At 30.2% G+C, this 13,435-nt stretch overlaps 1 protein-coding gene across 3 annotated transcripts; it reads left to right on the top strand.

Annotated features, from left to right (window-relative positions):
* The first annotated feature begins 2,850 nt into the window (after positions 1 to 2,850).
* LOC123295258 lies at positions 2,851 to 10,554 on the top strand. 3 transcript variants are annotated; one of them, XM_044876529.1, is made up of 6 exons: positions 2,851 to 3,383; positions 3,468 to 3,583; positions 5,347 to 5,544; positions 5,663 to 5,779; positions 5,849 to 5,994; positions 7,056 to 10,554. In XM_044876529.1, the coding sequence occupies exons 1-6, from the start codon at positions 3,332 to 3,334 to the stop codon at positions 10,264 to 10,266; spliced, it is 3,840 nt and encodes a 1,279-aa protein (XP_044732464.1). In that variant the 5' UTR covers positions 2,851 to 3,331; the 3' UTR covers positions 10,267 to 10,554. The 3 variants fall into 3 exon arrangements, with proteins under 3 accessions (XP_044732464.1, XP_044732466.1, XP_044732467.1); XM_044876531.1 differs by lacking the exon at positions 3,468 to 3,583 and having other exon boundaries at positions 2,854 to 3,383; XM_044876532.1 differs by lacking the exons at positions 2,851 to 3,383; positions 3,468 to 3,583 and adding an exon at positions 4,027 to 4,144.
* The last annotated feature ends 2,881 nt before the right edge of the window (positions 10,555 to 13,435 follow it).

Raw genomic sequence — 13,435 nt, 5'->3', positions numbered from 1 at the left:
TTTGTTAACTAGATTCATATAATTAATTTATTCAAATTTATATATCTTACAGTATTATGTTTTGGTGTTATACTACTTAAAATTAGTAGATTAAAATTTGCGGCACAAATTTTGAAGGGGTGAAAACTTCGGCCGTTCGAAATTTTACTTTTTTGGGCTTTGATTTTAGGTAGAAATATAATTAATTCCAATTATAACAAAAAGTCGACTCTTTGTACACCCCTTTAAAAAAATGTCGAAAAACCAAGGGTGATAGCAACAATCAACCTTCAAAATTGACTGATAATACGCGATTTTCCAAAAGCTTTTCTTTTATTTTTTAGAAGTTTATACAGATTAATATTACATTGAAGTTAAACGTTATTAGAACTTGAAGGTAGGTATTTTTAGCAAACTTAACTTGATTTTTTTCTGAGAGAATATTTTAGGTAGTCTTTTGAAAACTACACGTTAAGTTGTCAAATGATGTCATTTTAACCTCGGGCACAAAAAGAGGGTTGTTATAAGTTTGACCACTATGTGTGTGTGTGTGCGTGCCTGTCTATGGCATCGTAGATTGTGCTAAACGGATGAACCGATTTTGACTTTTTTAAAGGTAATTTAATCGAGAGTGATCTTAGCTATGTTTCAAGAAATTCGATTCAGTTTGGAGAGAGCTGTAAAAGGAGAAAATCGCATTTTTCAGGAGTTTTTTTAATTTGTTAATTTCACTTGTTGGAGGCCTAATATCATTAATATTGATTTTTATGCAAATTGCAACAAAATTTTTGTAATATATTTTATTTTCACGTGTATTTTTTTGATTTAATCGGTTAACTCGAAAAATTTTGTCTAGGTTTTATAAACAGTTTTTAAGAATTTTACAGTTTTTAAGAAACTGTCTATAAAATTGGTCTTAAAAAATGATTTAGTTCAAAATTACTTTTGAACTAAAATTTGAGACGACAAAAATTATTATCGATTTTTTGCAATTATTTTCTTAACCCTTTTGAAAAATAATATACCCTTTAAAAAAATTTAAAAAATTGCTAACAACTTTTTGCTTCGGAATTTGAATTTGTTTGTTGCATAAAAGACATAAAAAATTCAAAAACTAGTTCATTTTAAATGGTATCGCCGAAATTCTATGCAAAGCGCTGTATTTAGTAATATTTTGGAGAGATTTTGGCATTAACTCCCCCCGCCCCCCTTCCACCCTTAGATCAAAATCTGGGTATGCTCATGGATATATTTTTTAAGTACAACTGTACAAACAACTTTTGTTGGAAACATTTTTCTTTTGTATATAGGTGTACAAAAACGATTAAATATGAGTATATACGCGGCATTTTTTTATACACTGCATTTGTATTACAATACAAGGTCGATATAAATTGCAGAGAAAATATACGTAACATTTCAATTTTCAATACAATATTTTTTATTAATACGCATATTGATTTTAGAAAATATGAAGCTGACATATTTCTAAGAATTCTCACCACATTTTCTAAGAAAGGAATTTTCCATCCTATTACGAAATACATTATTTACAAACAATTGACTAGAGAAAAAAATGGAAAATGTGACGTATTTTTCATAAAAATGAAGAAAAACCTAAGGTATCTTTTTTTAAATTCATCCATTATCCGCGTCACTCAAAAATTCCGTTAAAATGCGGATCTTGAATTTAAAAAAATATCATTTTGTAACATGAATAAAAATAAAATTATTTTTAATAAACATTTTAAAAACAACCTACTCAAGTTATTCAAAAAATATTTATTTTATTACTAAGCATAAATTAATGAAAATATTTTTTATTTTAAAAACATAATATTTTTAACTGATTTAGTAGCATTAAAAGCGGTGTTGGTTGCTGATCGAACTGAAAAAAAAATAGATACTGCGTACTTTTATTAAAACTTGGAAAAAATTTAATACAATATTATTTAGCAGGTCAATAATATAACATACAGCAGACATTTATTTAAAATATATATTATTTGAGTTCAGTCCGTAGTCGACATAAAAAATTACAAAAGATAACATTGATTATTATTGGCTACAAAATACATCCACATATGCCCTAGACCAATAAACGAATATAAATGACGAGTTTAACCGAATTTGAACGATCTAGGATGCGTTCTTGATTGTAGGAGGCCTATAAAATGATTTATTGCATTTTTTTTAAATTTAATTTTTATGTTGCATTAATTTAATTCAATTCGAATTAGAATATTGAATTTTTGAAAAAATGCCCAGTACATTCGAATTATGGAAAATTATATTTCAATCAGAATAATTTTGAATCTAAAATCTTTTTTTTCATATGAAATTTTGAAAATATTTCAGCAAGGCGAAACAACAGTCATAATTTTTTTAAATTGTCACTTGGATGAATATTACCATAACGATTGAAAATCAGAAAATAGTGGAAAATGAAATTTAAAAATAAAACGTTTTAGCATATCAATGATTTTCAGAGCCATCTCACTATCACCATGTGATTTTTTACTGTCATTCTTTAAACGGGTAAATAAATCTTAATTGATTTTTTTTTTCAAATTAAATATGCTAATCAAAATCAATCCAGTAGGTACTCCTTATATAAGCGGGTGTGGGAGTTAATGTTTTAATAAGTCAATAGCTTAGTGAAATTGTATCTGTTTTGAAGAAAAAAAAATGATTTTAGGACTGTGAAAAATTAAAGTCAGTTCATGGGTTATTCTTATAAATAAATTTGATTTAAACCATTTTGTAAGTTGTTATACTTAAGCAAGTACCTCTTGATGTTTTAAAGACACAGACGTAAGGTCTGTCGAGTCAATTGATGCTTGAATAAACTTGCACCTAATAATGATAGAACGTACCCTAATGCATATTAAAGTTGTTTAGAATAGAATGTATATGTATATTTATGTACTGTATCTGTATTGAAAGTTTATTAACTAGATTTTGTAGAATAAAGTGATATTAAAATTATAAAATGTATGATTAAAAAAACATTGTTTGTTTTGTTATCGACTACAAATCACAAAAAGTCATATAGATTTTGGATAAATAATTGATAATGAAAACGTAACGGATACATAAACATCGAACTGTTTGTTTTACCGCTGCTTTAGAGCCTAGCATCATTACATTACATCATTGAAAAACCTCTCACGGACAGTTAAAATGTTGGCATATGAGTGAATTGTTAGTCGTGTCAGCATTCAGTACAGCTAAGCAAATTATTTTCTACATTCATTTTTAACATTTATACGTATTTTTGCTTACAGTGAGTTTGATAAAATAATTTTAAAACAAAGAGTTTTTTTTCTAACTTCATGAGTCAGTGTAAGTGATGCTCTCAAATTCAACTCCAAAACAAAATGTGGATTCTTCAACAGTGAAAAGTAAATTTGTTTATTGTTTTTCTCAACTATAATTTTTAATTTTTTTTTTTGGGTACCTTACATAACCTTATATTTGGCTTTCAGGCCAAGTACGTTTAGTGAAAGGATCAAAACCATTAATCAGATTTAAATTTTATTTGGATATTAAAAATCATGTTATTTGTTCAAAAATTGAAGCGAAAATTAAAGAACTTGGCGGTGTAAGTTTTCAAAAAAAATTATCACAACTAATTTAAAAAGTCCTCTTTTGTTTATTAGCATTTTTTTGTTTTTAAAAAAATGAGCGCCAAAATTGAATTATACGTATAGTTTTATCGAATGTGTTTTATATTCGAAGGATAGAATTTCAGCAAATTTATTTTTATCTAATTAAAGATAATTTTTTAATAAGAATTTGATATTTGTTGTATAAATTATAATTTAATGAGTTTGTTCGAATCGATACGAACGCCAACTACACATGATTGATTGTACTAAAAGCCATTTTGTGACATTTGTCCCTAATTTATGTGCTTAGTGTTATTTATTTAATTGTAATGTCATTTTTCAAAGTTTTTTAATTATTTATTCATGAATTTGCAAAGTTTTTTCCAACTTAAATGAACTCTTTATCAAATTTTTATAAACTTTTCGGTTAGTTACTATTCAATCAGTATAATATACACCCTACATACCGATTATTCTTATGTATACAGACCCTGTTCTAATAATATATCAAAATACAGTACTTTCCGGTGAAATGATTTTATTATGTGCATTCAGTAAGTTTCAGTGCTCTCAGTGGTTAATTTCAGTGACGATTTATTAAAATTTAAAAATAACAATGTATTAATCATCATTTTTAACTTTAAAATGTAAAATTTTAAACTTGTATGTTTATTTTTTGCGTTCAGTAAAACCTTTTCGTTTGTATTATTCACGAACGTGTATTACTAAAACTAGATTGCTAATATTAACTGAAGGAATGTCTAATATGAATTGTCAAGTCAAAATTATCACTTTCTAAATACGAAAAAAAAATTTTTTTCTCATCTCATCTCAAGTGTCAACTTTCTGCCCGCTTTACAAAACGAAGTTACCGTTTTCTGCCTCCGCCGGAGAGAAAAATAAGTCTCCACACGACGGAAACAAGTAAACTTGTTTACTTTTGCTCTCTAGATGTATGTATATAATATTGTTTGTCCTTCCTGTCACGCCAAGACGAATCATGACTGGAACAGTCGATGAGAAGATCTGGAGGTGGATGGTGAGCCTAAGATATTGCGGCATGATACATTTTCGAAGTGAGAATCAATCCCGAGCTCTATAATAAAATAATCTTGCAAGTTATGGGCTTGGAGTCTATGGTAATTTTTAAAAATTAAATAACATTCAACATTGAATCAGGATTTTCTGAAAAATGTGTATAAACTAATTGTGACATATCGTTGGTTAGAGGCTTCTATATCTAAACTTGCTTCAGTTTTAAACATAAATCGATAATCGAAATAACAAACAGCTGTTTTGTCGATTTTCCGTGTTGTTATATTAACTCTTTCTCGCTAAAAAGATCTGAAATTCTCCAACCCGATCTTTACTTCACCCCCACTCTTGCATGATGACCTGCGGTATAAAAATCGAATGAAATTTAATAAGGATAACTCCTGAAAGATCCTAATTATAGCAACATTTCAAAAGAGGCATGTAAAAATTCAGAAATGCTGTCCTTTAAAAATCGGTACCACGGATTCGGCCCGTCTAATAATATTTGCATTATTATAATTGTATTGACGGCTCATTTCGTTCGTATTCCAAGGTAATTACGCTATCTATATTTAGTTTAAATATCTGTGAATATATATTTAAGTCTTGCTTCAATATGTATACTTTTCGAATGAAATTAACCATCTGAATAGCATTAAAACTTTTTCGAATGTTGTCTGAAAAGCATTGCTTACTAATTTTTTTGTTGTAACTTAAATAGGAAATCGATTATTTTCTGGTAAAAGAAGTTACACATGTTGTATCGGATAAAAACTATTCATGTGCTGGAGACAAATCGTCGGTTTTAACCCCAAAAACTCCACAGACGCCAAGGTCATCCACATTGCTATCAAATGATTCAACAACATCAGCCGTGGAATCTCCTTTTACACCATCGGATTCCCAAAGAAAAAAACCTGTAAGTTAAACACAAAAAATAAAATCAAAAAGAAAGGCATTACAAAACTCCTACACAATCCATAAAAAGGATATTTTTCTGGTTTGTTTTAAATATCTTTTATTTTATACTTTAATAGAAAAGTCGTGCAGATGCAATGCTTGAAAGAGCTCGATTACAGTCAACAAATAAAACAGCTGTTAATCCACTTGAAAATGCTCGAATTTGGGGTATTCCTATATGGTCAGTAGAAAAGGTAACATTTGTTCTTTTAAACCAATCCAAAATTTATTTGTTTAAACTTATGCAGGTTTTCTGTTTTCAGATTTTAAATTGGTTAGAAAAAGTTGCTGCATCAATTTTACAAAAATCCGATGATTTATCAACATTAAAGAAGAAATCCAAGTTAAAATCTACTGTTAAAGTTGAAGATTTAAAACCACCCTTTATTAAATTTGAACCCTATTCAAGGTAATTATAATCGAGCAAAGATAATCCTCGTCAGATAATTTTTATGGGAGTCAGGGGAAAGATGTTAAAACCTAAGTGTACCTACTCAAAAAAAATCATATTCCGTGTTTTCGAGTAATAAGCATTTGAATAAAAGGAGACTTTCACCGAAAACTCGTTATTGGCGAAAATAGAGATTATATTGTGGTTCAGGACAAAAATTTAACTTGAAAGCCATCAAATATTATATTTTAGAAGATTTTAAGTATTTTTTGATTCATGACAATTTTTACCAAACCTAACTGTTTTTGATATGTAAGCGTTAAAAAAAAAAAAAGTACGGATTTTTGCTGAAAACTCGTTATTGATGAAAATAAAGACTATTTTGTGGCTCCGGTCAAAAATTGGATGTGAAAACCATATGAATTTCTATTTTGTACAATTATATACACTTTTTGACTCTTGACATTTTTTAATTAACCTCACCGTTTGAAGAAAATAAAATATTAAAAAAATATTTTGTTTATGTACAACCGAAATTGATTTTTTATACGCGTATAATCTTTATTTTCATCAATAACGAGTTTTCGGCGAAAAACCGCATTTTTTTCAAATACTTATTATTAAAGTAACAAATATTTAGGATAAAAAATGCTGAGAATATAAAATCCAAAAGAATGTGGAGTGCGGAAAAGAGATACTTCTGTCCCACCTGATGAGTGTAAATCGAAAAAGCACAAGCCGCATGAATATGATTTTGTTGAGTATACTCAGGCAAATATTTTCCATCGGGTCTATAAAAATTAACTGGCGAGGAGTCAAATGCATTGTTTTTCAGCGAATAAAAAACACATATGAAATAATAAAGACAAAAACTGAATTCACGTTATATTTAGAGGAAGTAGTAGTCCCCTATTCTTTAAAGATCGTATTCTAGTTCTCGTAGAATCAACAGCCGTTCTCGTAGGATTCTTTCAAATTCCTAAAACTTTCTTTCTCGTTTACGATCTATGAATTACTCTACAAGTAATAATAATAATAATTAAAGAAAAATATCCTAATTATAAAAATTTATTTTATAGGGATGCCAGACCGATTTACAAACAATTATCGGCGTGGCCTACAATCAACTTAGATGCCGAACCTGGTGTATCACCATTTGCTGTAATCAATAAAAAAGATCAGAATACAAATCAACAAATCGTAGCTACAAAACGAACTGGTGCAGAGAAAATGATAAGAAAAACCCGTATTTCATTACGTAGTGTTAAAGTAGATGATACACCTCCGGTACAAAGTGGTTATTGTGAAATATGTCGCGTTGACTATCAAGATTTACCAAAACATGTTCGTAGTGACACTCACTTAAGTTATGTTAGAGACGATGCTAATTTTTTATCATTAGATACGCTTATCACAGCTGGTGCGAATGTTGAAGCATTCTTACGTTTAAATGGTACAGCTGCGACGGGGGGTAAAGAAGATGTTACATTAAACAATTGTACAATGTTCAATCGAAGGTCATTGCGTAAGAACTTACGTAATCAAATTGAAATTAAAATCAATGGTGATAATCAATTAACACCTCCAAAGAAAGTTCCTGATAAATCATCTTCAACGATTAATAATGTACGAATAACACGATCTAGTTCAGCTTGTGAAAAAACTATACCAGATACGATAGTAGCTGCGCCAATATCACCAGCGTTAAGTGATGGAGTCCATCATTTACGTTCAAAGAAACAATTATGGTTACCAAGTAATTTATTAGGTACAACAGCTGAAGATGAGGGCAATCCAGTAAAACCTTCAAAAGAAGATCGTGTTAACGATGAAACCGATGCTGATGAAACCGAGGATGACGATGAACAACCACTTAGCAAACACTTGGTTAAAAAGACAAAAACTAAAAAAAATTCCCAGAAATCATCTTCAACTAATCGACCGAAACGTCCCACTGCCGACGATCGCCTACTATCGGAAAATCGTGCTTATTACAAAGTGGAAGTGTTAAGTTCAAAGTTACGTTCAAGTACAACTTCGGTGCATAAAGAAACTAAAAATAATCGTGCTAGAACTCCAATCATCGAAGAAGAGGAAACCGTTAATGGAGATGATGTTCAAGTACAGCGAACATCTCCACCGGCCAATGATCGCCTTGTGGTTAAGTTTCGTCGAGTGCGCAAATCAGAATTATCTACACTTAGTAATGAAGCGGAAAATTTTATGTTTCCACGCCGTGATTCTTCAAGTGAAAATGATGATGATGAAGATTGTGAGACAGATGAAGAACGGCATACTACAGGAGGTTTTACTTCACAGGATATATCAAGTGATGTGAAGTCTAGTGATGTGGAGATCCTTTCAAAGTCTGAGTTGACTGACGAGGGTTCGCAAGATTCACAGGACTGTAGCGTAATAAGTAGCTGCGATGAATCAGTGCGGAGTACGGATCGCGGTCGTGGCCGTGGTCGCAAGAAACGCCGACGGACGCACGCTGAAGTATTTATCCAGGATAACGAGAAATACTATAAATTTGAAACACCTGGATCACGATTACGCTTCCAAGGTAGTTTTCTCCCGTTAATGACAGGACATCATGACATACCTGGCGCAAATACGACTATAAAGACTGAACAAGAAGTGAATGAGGAAAAACGTAAATTTGAATCATCACTTAATAGCTGTAATACTGCGCAAAATCCAATGGATCAAGTCACATTTACATTCGAACGGAGATCAGAACGACTGCGTGATAGGATTTTTGCAAATCGGGTAACACAAGTTGAGCGTGATTTTAAATTATTTATTGAAATGCATTGTCCAAAATTTATACCATTACCACTCCCATACGAAACAAATATTCCATTAATGCCAAGAGATCCTGCTTCATGTAAGGAACATTTAATTAAATCGATAAAAGCATTGGATCAACCGCCACCAACTCCACCTGTCGCTCCACAATCAGATATTTCGGAAACGAATCATTCCGAAGTGAATTCGAACGTCGATGTTTTGGATGTTATTCACGAGGATCAAGTTTCCAATACTAGTAGTAAACAATCCACGACTGATAAGACTAAACGTAAACGAAGATTATTATCGCCAGGAAAAAATCCACGAAAATCACCACGCCAACATGCGTCAACTTTGGCAATTCTTAGCGGTTTGTTACAACAACGCAGCAGACGAAATACAAGGGAATCCGAAGGAGAGTCATTGCCACCAATCAACGAACAAAATGAAAGTTCGGTTTCAGTATGTCCGTCGCCAATTCCACAAGATACACAAGAAACATGTAAATTTAGTTTAGATTTAGATAATTTAGAAGCTAACGATGAAGATTTTGCGGAAATTGATAATCTACATATAGAATATGATTCTCCCGAAGATAGTAAAACCGAATCAGAGGACCATAATTTTGTTCATATATTAAATACGTATCGTGATTCCAAAGTTCTGGAGATTGGCACGAAAGAAAAATGGAGTAAAGATTGTTTAAAGAAAAGTGGATTATTCCAAGGTAATTATTCATTATTCACACCAAAAGAATTTCGTAGAAAATGTCGTCGAAAGAAGAATCGTACTGGATGGCCAAATAAACGGCGAGTATTGTCTCGTCGTCATTTTCCAGGTATTCCTGATGAAGACTCTGATGCAACAGTGGGTGCAGTGTGTGACACAACAAGTGATATGTTTAATAATTCCTTAGAACCACAACCGGTTGAGGTACGTCGTAGGGGACGAAAAAGGAAAAATTTAATATTTAATAAAAGTGAAACGGAACGTGTGGACGTTGAAAGTATCGAGAATAAAGAGAACAAAACGCGTGCAGGTACGTCGCGAACTGTTCCAGGAAGTGAAACTCCTATTATATCACCTAGTCGGAATCCATCTCGAAATCCATCATCCGATTGTTTAGGTTTTACAGCTGAAGAATGTGCGGAAGTTGAAAAATGGGGTGATAATGTTGATAACATTTTAAATGCAAAAATTGTTGAGTCGTTATCGGCGATTCAAAAAACTAGTGCGCGTGCGGAACTTAAAAAATCTATAACGGATCGTCGTTCTAGCATAGAATTTCAGCCATATGTTAAAGTACAAAAAATTGATTCTCTAGAACCGTTACATCAAACAAAAATTGAAAATAATCGACGGTTACGGAGTTCATCTTCATCTAATCATCATCAACCGAAACGTAAAAAAATGAAAATTGCATCTGCATCGTCGTCCCCACCTGTATCACCGCGAAAATTACGTAAACCACGGGGTCGATGGTACCGTGATAGATGAGAACAGTGGCTTTGGTGTTCGTCACCAAGTGATTCAATTTAAAACCATTATGTTTAGTTTAATTCTACAACATGTGGCAGTGCGATCACTTTCTTTGTATATTTATTGTTCGTCCATTTTATTTTTTTTTAAATTCGTTATTTTTTGTAAATGAAAAACATTACAGAACTGTTTTTAATTTGTTTTTCTGAGAATATTCACAGAAAAACAAGAGATGTATTTAAAAGTATTACATAATGTTACGATTTTTTAAACTCGTTGTACTTGTTCATAGTTACTTTTTTTATTTGTCGCAATCATACTTAGTTTTTATAAAAAAAGAGAAAAAAACTGTTTAGAATTGTCTCGTTTCTGTTTTTTTATATTATTTATTAATACATTGGCCAACATAGAAATTGGAATAACTTGCGAAAATCTGATATTACTTACAAAGCTATTTTTTTTAATTAACAGATTTTATAAGGATTTTAAAAACTTTCCGGGAAGATGTTTTAACAACATTTTTTTAATAATTTAACTGACTGATTCGGACAGGTATTAAAAACAAATATCAAAGAAATTCTAGTTCTTAAAAAAATCAATAATTTAATGTTTTTTTATTCCAGTTTCTATATGGGTTGGTGTATGTTGTTTATTTTGTGGTCGGTTCTTTTTATACAAATACGATGCAAAATTTCTTGATACTAAGTTTTTCTTACATGCAGCGACGGAGTAACTGTCGAGAACGGCGCAGCTCATCGGCGCTTCTCTAGCGGCTATATGTTATAAATTTTAACTAGTACTTATATAATAACTTACTTTTTAAAACTTCCACGCGCCCCCTTCTTTATAACTTCGCTCTTCGCGTCCCGAAGGACGTGTCTAGATAGTCTTGCGGATAATCCGCCTCTGTTTATATACCATAATCTAAGTAAAAATAATATTGTAAATCGAATTTGATAAAATTTCGTTTTCCAAGATAAAAACTGTTTTTTAGTCTTACTAAAAATAGGCTAAAAGTAAGGACATTAAGATCTGATACAGGGAAGTTCGTTTATGACAGCATTAGAGTCCTAACATTTAGATTTATTCTATAAATGTCGCTATTTGCATTCATTGATCATTTATTCGTGTTCTTAGCAAGACAGTAATCTCACGAGTTGAATTACAGTATAAAAAGTGTATTACTATTAATCAAATATTTTGATTGTGGATGTTATATAAAAAATATTATTGATTTCTATAGAAACGTATTTGTTAAAAAGGATCAACTCGAAAACTGCCTTAAAAATGTTTTAAAAAAGTATTTTTTACGAATTAATTCATTTTTAAAATGTCATTTATTTCATCTCTAAATTGCTATTGTATTACGAATGGAAAAAATGTGTCTAGTATTAAAATAATTTAGAAAAAATTAGAAAATTATTTTTTTATTCGATAAAACTAAAAAGAAGAAGTGGGAAAATACAATTTTAACAAATTTTGCAATTTTGGCATATCTACACTTACTTTTTTGGGAAGTTTCAGAAGTCAAATTTTACTTATCAGATGCTTTGATACATCTTTTTAGAAAATCATTGTTTTAACGGGTCAGGCATAATAAGCATTCTAATATTTACATATGGAGATCAAACATTTACTGTCTTTTTAATGAGCTGTAGGTTGGTGAGTAGAGAGGGGGAGGGATGATTAGTTAATCAAATCATCCGTAAATCATAAAATGGTTCTTCATCTTTAATTATTATTGTCGTATTGTACATAAAATAAACGTTTTAATCGATTTATAAAACAATTTAATTAATAAGAGTCAGATTAACAGAACACAATAAGTTGCGTTCAAATTGAAATTTCTAAATCAAATCATATCATTTATTCACTCCCTCGAGAGTCCTCCAATAGTGTTCTTGTCGAACCAAAACAGGTTTTGCAGCAAAAATACATGTCTTATTTTATCCTCGAGAAACATATGGCAACAAGCTGACGATTTTAGAGAAGACTTCGTAAATGCGGACGATTTTTGTGGTCCTCGTCAATTTCCTGACACTTTCAAAGTATTCCAGCTTACGAAAAACCATTTCAAATCGTTAAATCATTTTTCGAGTCATTTTACTAGAAATTCATAGATATAGAACGATTTAAATTTTTGATTCGTTTTAAACGATGATATATAGTTTTTCACTTAACTATACGAAACGATTAAAAATTATTTATTTTCAAAACATTTCGAAAACAGACAACAAATTTTAAACCATTCAAAATTATTAAAATTTTAATGGGTTTGTATGATTTTAAAACGCTTTTCTTAAGCTGGGATATTTCGAGCGGTAAAATGAAATAATATGGCTTTGATTAAAGCTTGAAAGTAACTTTTTGTGTTCACTTTAGACTTTTATTAATTGTCCCGTTTTGTTTTTTTAATTTATATGAAAGGAAAACCCTTAGATAATAATTTATATTGATTTTGTTTTTCATTTTGTATTCACAATCATCATATTTTTCAAACACACGTAATCATGATTGAAAAAATGAAATTGTTCTATAAATATATATAAATAATATAAAATATTAAAATAAAATAAAACTTTTTTATTTTTTACTTTTACGTAGACCTTTTATTTTTTCTTAAATGTATTATTATTATGAAAAAAAAAAGAAAATTAAAGAATATACATGTAAAATGTATATATAATTAAAAAGAAAATGTATGTAAGATATTAGTGGAGAATTTATAATTTATAATAAAAATTAATATTCATGTATGAAAATATTCTTCATCAAAATTTACCTGCTTTTGATTGTTTAATGATTTGGTAATGAATTTGAACACATTCAGATTTAATTTTCATTAGTTTGTTTTAAATTTCTTGCTACACCGGTAATAGTGGTTTTCTCTTGGTAACTTTGTTCAGATAAGCTCATGAAGTTTTTGTTTAATACCATACCGTGGTTCCAGAGGCGGATTAAAAATTTTGTCCCGTAGGCAGTTTTTAAAATTAGCGTCCCCTTAATAAAAATTCTGAATCAACAAGAATTCACCATTTTTTAGTCGTCGTGAATCTACCGTCGACCCTTCGTCGTTTATACTTAGCCTTTTATTATAATATATTATATAACATATTTGTACTAGACATCTAACTAAAAATATCAATGCTTGAACATGGCAATCAATGATGAATCTTTGGGAAACATC

The sequence above is a fragment of the Chrysoperla carnea genome, chromosome 3 (genome assembly GCF_905475395.1).
Source record: "Chrysoperla carnea chromosome 3, inChrCarn1.1, whole genome shotgun sequence".
Taxonomy (NCBI): domain Eukaryota; kingdom Metazoa; phylum Arthropoda; class Insecta; order Neuroptera; family Chrysopidae; genus Chrysoperla; species Chrysoperla carnea.
The sequence above is the reverse complement of the archived record's forward strand: the minus strand, read 5'-3'. Positions and strand labels throughout refer to the sequence as shown.